The following is a 13,623-nucleotide window of genomic DNA, read 5'->3' on the forward strand; positions in this document are numbered from 1 at the left end:
AAAGGTTGTTTGAGTGCTAAAAATATCTCCGCCTGCAGCCTTGACAGTAGCAGTTATCTAGGATGTTGCCTTGGTTCCATCCCAGCAACAAAGCTAATGCATGGAAAACAAGATCAGCCTCCCAGTGGAATACATTATAAATCTAGTAAAGGTTGTCTAGTAAGGGTAGCAAAAGCTCCAGTTTACTAATACTTGGTTCGTGTCTCTTTAAGAAAATAGGAAGAGTCTTTCTGTAGGAAATTTGGGTGGAGCTTGAAAAGTTGCTCACTCCCTCTTAGGAGGTATTGTCACAGCTTAGTTATAGAGAGTGATTGGTTGGACAGAGAGTTTCCTGTGTTGATTCAAAGCAGAGGCTGGAGGGAGAGGGGGAGATTACGTAGGAACAGTGTGTGTGTGTCTCTGTGTGTGTGTTGGTTGGGGGGATGAAGTGCAAAACTAGGGGAAAACCCTGTACTATGGCTGGAGTCTACAAGCAAAAACTTTGTGGCTAAAAGTCTGCAAGAACACTGAGAGGATCAGAGAGACAGGAAAGGCTAACGCTCAGTACGTAGCCTTCCTGTAGCCTCAGGAATGGAGGGAGAGCAGGATTTGTGATTATGTCAGCCACTTTATGTTAGTAAGTACCCCAGTGGAGTAAGGGAGGGGTACATGATTATATGTTTGCATGTTATATGTTTTCATAATGCTGTGTACAGTTTATCCTTTCCTGCTTGATGAAACTTTTATTTTGTTTAATATGTTTGATGCGAACAATGTTATATTCTGATATTTGAGATCACTCGAACAACACAGTTCCTTTTAGCAAGTAGCTATATTATTAATAAAAATAAATGAATATGATAACTATTTGCTTTTAAAAATAGATTGCCATGCCACCGTGTAATAAAAAATAGGCAAGAAAAATAACATAAAGCCTTTTTTGCATTTGTACAATGTACAAAACTGTCATTGTTTATGTCGTGACAGTGGAAGTAATGAGCAGGGATATTAATGGAGTAGTGTAAGCTTCATGTTTGGATCCTCATGTCCTGATTTTCATGTATCAGCAGTTGTATATAGCTTAAAGAAAATACTTTTTTTTTCAGTCAGATATAGTGGTAACTGCACTTAGGCCTTAAACTTAGGTCTGTGGTATATGTGGTATAATGTCTAATAGCTACTAATTTTGCCTTTATGAGAAAATAATTATTTAGGCCATGAGAAATAATTTTCTACTACCTGTTGCATTAAAGCATGAACTCACTCAAAGCACGAGCCAGAATGTAATGAGACCAAATAATGAAACCGATTCCTTGTGTATAAGAGACATTTCTGCTTTTTTCTCAGGTTCATGTGAAGGCTCAGTTGGCCAGTAAGAGTCAGCTGTTGTTAATCATGAGTAAGAAACAGCACGAGTTGGAAGGACGGCTAGATGACATGCTCAGTCGCATTGCGAAGGAGACACAAGAAATCAAAGATCTAGAACAAGAGCTTACTGAGGGTGAGAGACATTTTTCTGACATTGGTATGATGTAAATTATGTCGTAGAAAAATGCTATTGCAAGCTGAATGCGGAAGAACATTTTATAACGAGAGTTGTGCTGAATCGTTCTCTGCTGTGTGGTCTTGTATCAGTGCTGTGAATGCCATTTATAGAGAATTCCCCAAACACTCATTAAGTAGTATGCCTAAATATTAATGACATCGCAATGATTTATTTACAAACTACACTCAGTGAGCACTTAGGAACACTAGACTAATTCTGGGTCAGGCCTCGCTTTGCTCTCAAAACAGCCTCAATTCTTCGTGGCATGGATTCCACAAGATGTTGGAAATATTCATTTGAGATTCTGCTCCTAGTTGATATGATTGTATCACACAATTCCTGCAGATTTTTCAGCTGCACTTTCATAATGCGAATCTCTTCTTGTTCTAACACCTGCCGATGGTGTTCTAGTGGATTCAGATCTGGTGACTGGGAAGGCCACTAAAGAACACTGAACTCGTTGTCATATTCATAAAACCAGTTTGAGAAGACTTCTGCTTTGTGACATGGCGCATTATCATGCTGGAAGTAAGGGATGAAGGGATGCACATGGTCAGTAAAAAAAGAAAACATTCCCCACACCATTACACCACCTCCACCAGCCTGGAATGTTAACACAAGGTTGGGTCCTTGGATTCATTCTTTTGATGCCACAATTCTGACCCTACCATCTGTGTGCCTCGGCAGAAATCGAGATTGATCAGACCAGGCTTACGTCTTCAAATGTCCAGTTTTGGTAAGCCTGTGCGCATGCCAGCATCAGTTTTCTGTTCGTGGCTGAAAGAAGTGGAACCCAACGTGATATTCTGCTGTTGTAGTCCATCTGCCTCAAGGTGTGACATGTTGTACATTCTGAGATGCTTTTCTGCTTACCACAATTGTACAGACTGGTTATGTGAGTTTTTCTGTTAGCTCGAACCAGTCTGGCCATTCTCTGTTGACCTCTCTCATCAACAGGGCATTTCCATCTGCAGAACCGCCACTCCCTGGATGGTTTTTTTTTTTCTTTATTGCACCATTCTGAGTAAACTCTAGAGACTGTTGTGTGTGAAAATCCCAGGAGATCAGCAGTTATAGAAATACTCAAACCAGCCCATCTGACACCAGCAACTACACCACGGTCAAAATCACAGAGTTCATATTTTTTCCCCCCATTCTGATGGTTGATGTGAACATTACCTGAAGCTGCAGGCCTGTATCTGGTATGATTTTATGCATTGTGCTGCTGCCACGTGATTGGCTATCTACAGTTGCAATCAAAATAATTCAGCCCCCATTGCAAATAAGGTTGTTGTTGAAATTTACAGACTTTCAGCTGTTTGCAATGAACAAATCAACAAAAGCAATTGAAATAGTTCAACACAATGAATGCTTCAGATGTTTTCCCCAAATTCAACTGAAAATGCCACTTATAATGACCTCAAGATTCAAAATTATTCAACCCCCTGAATAGAATCCCTCACAACAGCACAAATATGCAGAACAGGTGTTGTCTCAAGCGCACCTGATGCAACTAATCAAGGGCTTCATTAGTAGCACCAGGTGTGCTTGAGCTGGAACACATGAAATACCTGAACTGGCTAGGGGTTGAAAATTATGAAATACCTGGACGGGGCAGAAAAAGGAAGCTATCAATGGCTGCAATCAGATCTCTGAGAAGAAGGCAGGTTGTGAAAAACCCTCGAGTGACTGCAAAAGACCTTCAGCAATACATGGAGGCAACAGGCACTGAGGTTTCAGTGAACACAGTAAGGCGCGTACTAAACACAGACGGTTTCCATGCCAGAACTCCAAGACGTACACCACTACTGACCCAAAAGCACAAGAAAAGTCTTCTCAAAATCATATAAATAAGCCTCAGAAGTTTTGGGATTCTGTTCTGTGGAGTGATGAAACAAAACTGGAACTTTTCGGCACGATGGTTCAGCGTTATGTCTGGAGGAAGAAGAATGAAGAAAGAACACTCTGTCCACAACAAGGTTTGGTTGCAGAAGAAGTCCTGGAAGATTCTACAGGACCATCACAGTCACCTGTCTTGAACTGCATAGAAAATCTCTGGTGGGATTTGAAGAAGGCAGCTGCAGCACGCAAACCCAAGAATATTACTGAACTGTTCCTCCATTGCTCATGAGGAATGGGCTAAGATTCCTCAGGAATGCTGGAGAAACTGGAGAAGTCATTATAAGTTGCATTTTCAGTTGAATTCGGGGGAACCACTTTAAACATTCATTGTATTGAACTATTTCAATTGCATTTGTTTGATTGCAAATAGCTGAAAGTCTGTAAATTTTTACAATAAACCTGATTTGCAATGGTGGTTGAATATTTTTGATTGCAACTGTAGATCTAAATGTATTTATTTTAATTACATTTTACATGACATATTTTAAATGTAATCTAAATCCACTTGTCTTTATCAGTGAGAAAGTCTGTATATTATTTCTAATATTTCAGTAAAGCTAACTTAATTGGATGAACATTGGTTTGTGGCTCTGTGTATTGGTATGGGTTTGGTAAGGGTTATGTTGTTGAATTTAATGTTATGGACATTTGTGGATTAGTCATTCTAAGATGACCTTCAATGACCAGCAGCATTCATGGAAAAAGTTCTGAAAATGCATTTATTTATTTAATTTAAAAAGTTATATCTCTTTAAAAATGTGCTCTCAACATAAAATAAAACAAAATCTAGATGTAGAATTTAGAAACTCCTGAAACTAAGTGTTTTCTGATTATTTTCTCCCATCTTCCAGGTCAGATAGCAGCTAATGAAGCATTGAAGAAGGATCTAGAGGGCATAATTTCCGGACTACAGGACTACCTGCATGGAGTGAAGGATCAGGCTCGACAGGCCCAATCTGACTGTATGCGCCTGCAGAAGGAGAAAGACACTCTCCAGCAGCTCCTCTGGGAAAAAGATCAACAGCTCAGCCAACTGCAACAAGTAGCCCAGATCTGTGAAAACACAAAGGAGGTTTGACTGAGACCTTTTCATCAATGTTTAAAGAGTTTTACTGAGCACTGAAATGTGCTATTCTGCTAAAATGCTACAAGAGTTTAACAGTAATACCTATGTGCACCTATAAGACTTGATTTTTTTTGACCGGTTGTATGAACTGTATGAAAAGATAAGGTGTTGGTTTGTGTAGGAGTTGTTGCAGCACCAAGAAGAGTTGCAGGCTCTGCGGAGGGAGAACGTAGAACTGAGGGAGGCTCAAGGTCAGGTCAGTGACTATGAAGCTGAATTGGAGGCTCAACTGCAAGAGAGAGACTCTGAGGCCAGCCACCTGAAGGAGGAGCTGAATCGAATGCATCGGCTCAGTCAGGTATGTCCCAAAACCGCTTTGAGATGATTAGATGAAATTAGATTTCAACTAGCTATTTTTCATGCTGATGTAAGAACTAAATGTTTTATTTGCATTAGACATTTTTTAATAGGCAAAAGCATCTCATTCACTAGGAATTGTTTGTAAGTCTGCAGTGACTCTTCTGTTACTTCTAGCTAGAGCAATCTGCACTGCAAGCGGAACTGCAGAAGGAGAGACAGGCTAAGGAGAACGCACTGGCTCAGCTGCAGCTAGCTGCAGAGAGAGAGCTGGAGAACACTGAACTCCTGCAACAACTCGACACTCTGCAGGTGTGTTCTCACAGACAGCTGCTGTTCTCTATCTATGTTCACAATAGGTGTTTTTGGGTTGTTGTTTTTTTACCCCATTTTTCCCAGTTTAGTCATTTGGCCAATTTCCCATCAATTAGCAAACTCACGCCTATCACGTGATGGCTACCAACCATGGAGGGTGAAGGCTAGCATGCGCTTCCTCCTGAGACATGTGAAGCCAGCCACCACATCTTTTTGAATTGCTGCTCATGCTACATCACAGGACAGTTAACACTTGGGAGAAAGCATTAACCGCCTTCTTCCGCATGAGCTTATAGATGACAGCAACTAGTTAGTGTTGATTTGATAGACAGGGTAAAAACGAGTACTGCCATCACTTCTACCCAGAGAGCACAGATCTTTTGCTCTGTTGGACTTCCAACTAATGATGGTATGACATCATCAACTCCCAATCTTCTGACAATGGGGTAACACTTCTGTTACAATAGGTGTTTTTATCTCAACTACATACATGCGTTTTCGGCTTGAGCAGTAAGGTTTGCAACTCAGGACAAATGACAATAATTAAGATAGTGGCCCTCTGGGAAAATTATATTGTAACTAAGTGAAAATGAGGAGCTTGTGTCACAATATAGCAAACTGAAGTATATTTTAATGCTGACCAGAAAGAAACAGTTTGGGACCATTGAACAATTACTGGGAACAGTTTCTGCTGTTGAGTAAACATAGTTAGCTTGCCATCAGTGCTGTTATGGTTACAAGATCTAGGTTGAACATAGCCTTATCTGTTTGCTCTTGAAATGCTTGCCTAAACTGAGCTAATATAATAGATAGCCTGGTCTCCCTCAGCAACTATGGGCTGTTTACTTATCACTATGATGGGTCCATGTGTTATTGCAGAGGGAGAAAAGTAATCTAATGGAGAAGGTCAAAGTCTTACAAAAAGACTTGCAGCAGATCAAGAGGGAGCTGCTGTGCCCAAAACAAGTGGCCAAGAGTTTGCAGGGGCTGAAGAGAATCATTGCCACAGGATCAGGGGAGCTAAGGTATGGCATCATGATAGCCTAGGGAACAGTAGGAATGAACACTTTAACATCTATTAAGTTATACTCACCTGAATAACAATCATGTGGATGTGGGTTCAACTAACAGCAGAGTGAATGGTGATGGAGGTGTGCTGAGTGAAAGCTTGGCTGAACTGCAGGAAGAGCTGCATCGCACAGTTTCTGCTGCTTTGAGAGACCGAGATGAGGCCCAGAGTGCTCAGGATAGGCTGGCACGTGAGCGGAACATTCTTAGAAACAGGCTTACACACTATCAGCAGAAATACCAGAGTGCATATGAAGAGGCTGAACAGGCCAGGGTGAGTTGATTATTGTGCACAGTCCCCTAGGGACATAAATTATCTTATCTTGTGAGCATCTCTGAATTAAGTTTATTTCTTGCACCCAGACACAATGGTTTTTACATGGTTCTGTTTTATCAAAGAACAGCTTACATAGGATTGCTGCTTCTCGTTTATTTATGTATTTGCATTATTGGTAAGTTCACAGTTACAATAGGAAAGATTCTATAAACATATCAATATATGTACATAAATACAGTATTCCTCTAGACAAAAAAGGGAAAAACTCCCTTATACAACATGAGCAAGAAACCTGAGGAGGAACCAGACTCAAAAGGGAACCCATCCTCTTCAGTGAAGTTATTCACTGTATAATATGAGCTTAAACTGCAGACATGGAGCTTTTATTTTAGCTGAAAAAATCTTTACATTTTACATCAAAATTGGATAAATGGTATAGGAATGACAGCACTTTTTATAAACCATCAAATTAAATTTGAAAGTTTACACATTGCTGATATTCATTATTTATTATGAATCATTATTTAGTCATTGTTTATTTAATACAGTGCTATCCTCCATGATGGTGCCATGCTCATGGCAGCTGACTACAGCAGCTCCCGTCTTGAGAGATGTTACACTGGTACTTGAAAGTTTGTGAACCCTTTAGAATTTTCTATATATCTGCATAAATATGACCGAAAACATCATCATATTTTCACACAAGTCCTAAAGGTACACGGAGAACCCAATTAGACAAATGAGACAAAAATATTATACTTGGTCATTTATTTATTGAGGAAAATGATCCAATATTACATATTTGTGAGTGGCAAAAGTATGTGAACCTCTAGGATTAGCAGTTAATTTGAAGGTGAAATTAGAGGCAGGTGTTTTCAATCAATGGAATGATGATCATGTGTGAGTGAGCACCCTGTTTTATTTAAAGCACAGTGATCCATCAAAGACTGATCTTCACAACACGTTTGTGGAAGTGTATTCTGGCATGAACAAAGGAGATTTCTGAGGACCTCAGAAAAAGATTTGTTGATTTTCGTCAGGCTGGAAAAGATTACAAAATCATCTCCAAAGAGTTTGGACTCCACCAATCCACAGTCTGACAGATTGTGTACATATGGAGGAAATTCCAGACCACTGTTGTTCTGTACTGAGGAATCGGCTAAAATGCAGGACTGATCAACAGTTACCAGAAATATATATAATACAAGAAAGGGGGTCGCACCAGATACTGAAAGCAAAGGTTCATATACTTTTGCCAGATACGTAGTATTGAAAATCATGAAAATTTTCCTCAATAAGTAAATGACCAAGTATAATATTTTTTGTCTCATTTGTTTAATTGGGTTCTCTTTACCTACTTTCCTCTCAGTGTACTTCATTTCTTTAGATTCTTAAGAATAAAATTTCAGGAAACTCCAGCAAGTCTAAGGAATAACATGACAGGTTTTAAATAGAGGATACTTCCAGGCTTTTACTAATGTGATGCCTTAACTGCTTTTGTTCCCAACAGGCAGCAGAGAGGTTTGAGGAGGAGGCTGAGCTGCTCCAGATGAGGGCAGAGCTGCAGGAGGCACAGGAGCAGCAGTACCTGACACTGCAGCATCTGCAAGAAGCCAAGAGTGAGAGAGATCGTCTACTGTTGGAGAAGCAAGACAAACAGGTGTGTGAAAGTAGCCTACGGACTTTTTAACATTTGAAGAGGACAGAAATATTTACTATGGGCAGTAGATTCACTCAAACATGTTCATAACCAAACACTGAATTAGTCTTAAAGATTTGAATAATTTTTTTACATATTGGATTGGACAGAGGTGTGTGTTGTATATCTGTGTGTTTTCATGTTTGTGCACAGGTAAAGGCTGAGGAGACTCTAACACAAGAACAGCTACAGTCCTTGGAGCTGGAGTTAAGAGAGCTTAGGAGATCCTTCACTATGGCTGATCAACTGACTGCCGAGCAGCTGAACGCTACCACGGACCAGCTTCGCTCGCTCCACAGCACAGTTCAGAGAATCAGTGAGGAAAGAGCAGAGGTACAAATGTGCAAATTGATTAAGGAATGATTTCAGTGTTTACAGACACAAAACTTTGTTCAAGGTGTCTGTCTTTCTCCTCGTTTACAGTGAGCTGTCTTAACATGCATCTTAACATGCATCAGTTGCATGATGTTAAATGGTTTTCTTGCATGTACTTCCTGTTTCAAATCCCCCCACTTAACATGCATCTCAAATAAATAATCTGTAGTCAATGCTCATGTAAACGGAATCATATGTGTCTCTGAGGTGCATTGGGATGTCCTCAGTCAGTCCACATTTGGAGGTAGTCAGGGACTCACATGGCCACACTGCATTTGTAGTGTAAACACTAATTCATCTCAGTGCATCTTGGGCAACATTGAAGGACCCCGTAGTCTCCAGTATGCCAGTTTCACGGTTTTCATACTGAATTGAACTTCTTTTGCAAAGTCAAACAAGCCCATTGTACATATGATGGTTTAACTTTTTTTGTCTGTAGTTTGGTTGGCTGAAAAATATAAGATCAAAGAAATCTCTATGATGTTTTAAAACATGCATTCTTGGATATGCATACAATCATGTTAAAAAGTAACTACATCCCATGAAATTTGTTGGCTTTTTTAAAAATATTTTTGGACAAGCAAACATTTGATCATCTTTGAAACAGTGCCTATTAATAAAGTTGATATAATTGAACAAAACCACATGCTTTTTCATCATTTATTCAACAGAAATATCAATAGATGTGATATTTTTCTGTGTGAAACGTAAGTACACCCTTAGCCTCAGAAGCTAGTATTGCCCCCTTTAGCAGGCTTTGTCCACCAGGTTTACTGGAAGTGTAGACTACTCTAGATGTTAAAGGGTTTTCTTGCATGTACTGCCCCCGTTTCAAATTCCCCCACAACATTTCAGTTGGATTTAAATCCAGGATTTGACTAGACCATTCCATAACCCTCCATTTCTTCTTTCTGAGCTATTCCTTGGTGGATTTGCTAGTGTGCTTAGGATCATTATCCTGTTGAAAGGTCCACTTTCAGTTCAACGTCATCTTTCAGAGAGTTGGCCTGACATTATCTTCAAGTACTCTTTGATATGATGCAGAATTCATAGTTCAATCAGTGACTGCAAGCTGTCCAGTCCCTGAGGCAGCGAAGCAACCCCCAAACCATAACATTTCCACCACCGTGCTTCACAGTTGGTATGAGGTGCTTCTCCTGAAAAGTTGACTTTGGTCTGCGCCAAACATGTCTGCTGTTACTGTGGCCAAACAACTTTATCTTTGAGTCATCTGTCAAGAGCACATTATTCCAAAAAGGCCTGGTCTTTGCCCCTATACTCATTAGCAAACTGTAGTCTTGCAAAGGCTTTTTCCTGGCACGCCTCCCATGCTGGTCAAACTTGCTGGGACGGCCAGTTTTGGACAAACTGGCAGTCGTTTGAAATCTGAGACACTTGTTGATTATTTTCCTTACAATGGAATGATGTATTTCAAATAATTTGGAGATCTTTTTAAATCCCTTGCTAGACTCGTAGGCATCCACAACCTTTTTTCTGAAGGCCTTACAGAACTCTAGATCTTGGCATGTTGACACCACACACCTCAATGACAAAGGGAACACCAGACACTAGATATGAGAGGGTTATAAATAAGACAGGTTCCACCTGTAATCCCTGAGCAGGTTCTAATCACTGGCACCCAATCTTGAACACCCGATTCTAATTTTATGGATATGAAGATGTGATTAAATATAGGAGTGTACTTAGTTTTGTGAGGGTCAACTGTATGTGTCATTTGATAGTGTGTAAGACCTTTATTAATAAGCACTGTTACAAAGAGGATCAAATGTTTGCTTGTCCAAATATGTAAAAAAAAAAAAAAAAAAAAAAACAATTTCCAGGGGTGTATTAATTTTTTTCACATGACTGTATATGCAGGCTTCTTACTTTTGTCAGTGATCTCTGCTCATTACTGTATAAATGTATTTTTCTGTCACTGTAAATATTGTGTGCCTTGTGCACTGTGGTCAAGTTCATTAGACCTGTATTAATGTGAGGGGAAATTCCCAAACACTGACAGCATGCACCTGCTCTTATACGATGCAGTTATTGTGTCTGCAACTCATGTCTTACTTTGTTTTTCCACTTCTCTCTCTTTGATTAATTGGTCTTTTCTGTTTGTGGGATTGATGAAAAAATCACATAAAAGCCTGCACAAAATTCAGCCACTGACAGTAGATTTATGGAAATGCCATCAAATTGCTTAATATATACATTTGCAATGATTGAGTGTTCATGTTAGTGATGTCTTTGAAGTGATATCAGGTTGTTATTAACAGATTTGGCAACCCTCTCTGGTCACAAAGTGCGATGACATGCTACTTGTGATCTAGTCATTCGAGACAAATGTTAGTATCAGGTGTGAACAGGGCTTTTGTGTTTGTAGGATGCAGAGGAGCTAGAAGAATCCAGGATGCAGGCTGCTCAAGCCATGCAAGATCTAACAAAGGCAGAGGAAGAAATACAGGTTCTGCAGAAGCTGCTTCAAGACGGGGTATGATATACACTAATAAGTACATAACAAGGTTTAATAAATGTTCCAATGTGCTTTTCAGCAGCCATTTTTGGGCCCTTGAGCATGGCCCTTAATCCTCAACTGCTCAGTTGTATAAATGAGATAAATGTAAGTCGCTCTGAATAAGGGTGTCTGCCAAATGCCGTAATTGTAATCATTGTTGCCTTCTATCTCTGTGAATATCCACACTGAACAGCATCCATAAGATGATGATGATGACTTGTCATCAGTGATTAGTTGAAAAATCTATATCCTAACCTGTATTTTGTTTTTTAGGTTCATCTATCAGACACAGATAGCCTCAGTGCCCTACACCCCAGTATTCAACAGCAGGAGTTAGCCAGAATGAATCGAGTTTTGAAAAGGCAGCAGGTTCAGACCAAACGGCTTCGAGATCAGCTGGCTCAGGCGCTAGAAGGTAACGGCATCAATGTACAGATTATTAAATAAACGTTGACCTATTCAAATAATTGACTTATTAATGCTTCCATTGCATGTATTAATAGATAACAATGGAAACCTGGAGGAGCTGATTGAGGAAATAGAAACCCTTAGAGATAGTCTGCTGCAGCAGAGCAGTTACCTGTCCAGGTTTGGGCATACTCCACACAGTGGTGGATGCTGGTACTATGTACCAGTAGACCAAAATGTAAGTTACTTTATCTACAACTCCAGTTCTGAAAAAGTTGGGACAGTATGGAAAATGTTAATAAAAACAAAGAGGAGTGATTTGTAAATGTACTTTGACTTGTATTTAAACAAAAAAAGTATAAACACAAGGTATTTAATGTTTTACCTAATCAACTGCACTTAGTATTTTGAAGATAAATGTTTATTTAGAAATTGACGCATGCAACACGTTCCAAAAAAGTTGGGACGGGGCAATTTAGGACTAATATCGATGTGACGAGTTGAAATAAGAAGGTGATGTGAAACAGGTGAGGCAGTCGTCTAATCATAGTATATAAGGAGCCTCCAAAAAAGGCCTAATCATTCAAGAGCAAGGACGGGTACAGGACAGTAGCACAGTGGAATCGTGTTTTGTTGTCCGATGAGTCAACATTTCAGATAGTTTTTGGACAAAACAGCCATCGTGCTCTCCGGGCCAAAGAGGAAAAGGACCATCAAAACTGTTATCAGCGCCAGGTCCAAAAGCCAGCGTCTGTCAGATATATGCACATTTTGGAGCGACACATGCTGCCATCCAGAGCAGGACAACACCAACCACATTCTGCCTGGATTTCAAGCGCATGGTTGCATAAGCAGAGAGTGCGGGTGTGAGCATGGCCTGCCTGTAGTCCTGACCTTTCTCTGATTGAGAATGTGTGGCACATTATGTAGCGGAAACTAAGGCAACGAAGTTGCGCAGCTGAAGAAATGCATAATGGATGAATGGGGGAAAATTCCACTTGCTAAACTTAACCAACTGATGTCTTCAGTTCCCAAAGACTTAATAAGTGTTATTAAAAGAAAAGGTGATGTTACACAGTGGTAAACAGTCAACTATCCCAACTTTTTTGGAGTGTGTTGCCGTCATCAGATTTGAAATGAGTGTATATTGTCAAAAATAAGTTGAATTCACAGAGTAAAAAAAACTTTTCATGCCAAGACCTGTTTGGTTAGCGAAGTTAGTGTCATATTCATACAGTCGCTGTTGGTCACACAGACACATTAGCTGAATTTTCAGTTGGAAATAATTATCTTGTGATTAGAACAATTTGTCAGAACAAGTTGTGAAACAAAAAGTGCTCACTGGTTGTGCATATATAAACTGATATTTGTAACGAACATGTAATAGATAATTATTTGTATTATTATTTTTAATCAGATACAATTGATGTATGAGAGTGGCTAAATAGTTGCTATTATATAATAAATTGTCAGCTAATGGTGCCAAGTCACCATGATATTTTGTGCAAGTTTGACAATGACAGTGTTGCTCTAAAACAAGTTGTACAATATTGTGCACCTTGTCTAGATCGATCTATCTATCTATCTATATATATATATATATATATATATATATATATATATATATATATATATATATATATATATATATATATATATAAACACACTATATATTATATTATATATATATATATATATATATATATATATATATATATATATATATATATATATATATATATATATATATATATATATATTACACAGTACTGTGCAAAAGTTTTAGGCACCCTGTTTTTTTTAGTACACACCTTGTTGTAGATTTTTTTTATTTTATGACTTCTACATTATTGAGTCAGTACAAAAACATTTTAGATTCCCAAACATTAGTTTTCTAGCACAAAATTAAATGTTACAGAAAAATGTTTGTATGTCATTAAAGAAAGCTGCATATTACATAAGAGACACTTTTCAGACAAAAAAAAAACAAAAACGAATGAAGGCTGCTGGATTTTGCTGCAAAAATAATAAGCAACAGCAGCAGTCAAACTCTCCAGAAGAACTGTGGCTGGTTCTGCAAGATGCTCAATAAAACTTGCAGCTCATTTCCTTA

The 13,623-nt window shown here is 38.9% G+C and overlaps 1 protein-coding gene across 3 annotated transcripts in view; it reads left to right on the plus strand.

Annotated features, from left to right (window-relative positions):
• cntrl (centriolin) overlaps nt 1–13,623 on the plus strand; it is a 45,159-nt gene that overhangs the window by 14,499 nt on the left and 17,037 nt on the right. For all 3 annotated transcript variants that reach the window (XM_053674323.1, XM_053674322.1, XM_017451768.3), the window contains exons 11-21: nt 1,327–1,480; nt 4,279–4,499; nt 4,675–4,851; nt 5,028–5,162; nt 6,045–6,190; nt 6,297–6,507; nt 8,021–8,170; nt 8,363–8,542; nt 10,971–11,078; nt 11,376–11,517; nt 11,606–11,748. In XM_053674323.1, coding sequence (XP_053530298.1) covers nt 1,327–1,480; nt 4,279–4,499; nt 4,675–4,851; nt 5,028–5,162; nt 6,045–6,190; nt 6,297–6,507; nt 8,021–8,170; nt 8,363–8,542; nt 10,971–11,078; nt 11,376–11,517; nt 11,606–11,748 — 1,767 coding nt within the window. The remainder of the gene's footprint in view (nt 1–1,326; nt 1,481–4,278; nt 4,500–4,674; nt 4,852–5,027; nt 5,163–6,044; nt 6,191–6,296; nt 6,508–8,020; nt 8,171–8,362; nt 8,543–10,970; nt 11,079–11,375; nt 11,518–11,605; nt 11,749–13,623) is intronic.

The sequence above is a fragment of the Ictalurus punctatus genome, chromosome 22 (assembly GCF_001660625.3).
Source record: "Ictalurus punctatus breed USDA103 chromosome 22, Coco_2.0, whole genome shotgun sequence".
Lineage (NCBI taxonomy): Eukaryota > Metazoa > Chordata > Actinopteri > Siluriformes > Ictaluridae > Ictalurus > Ictalurus punctatus.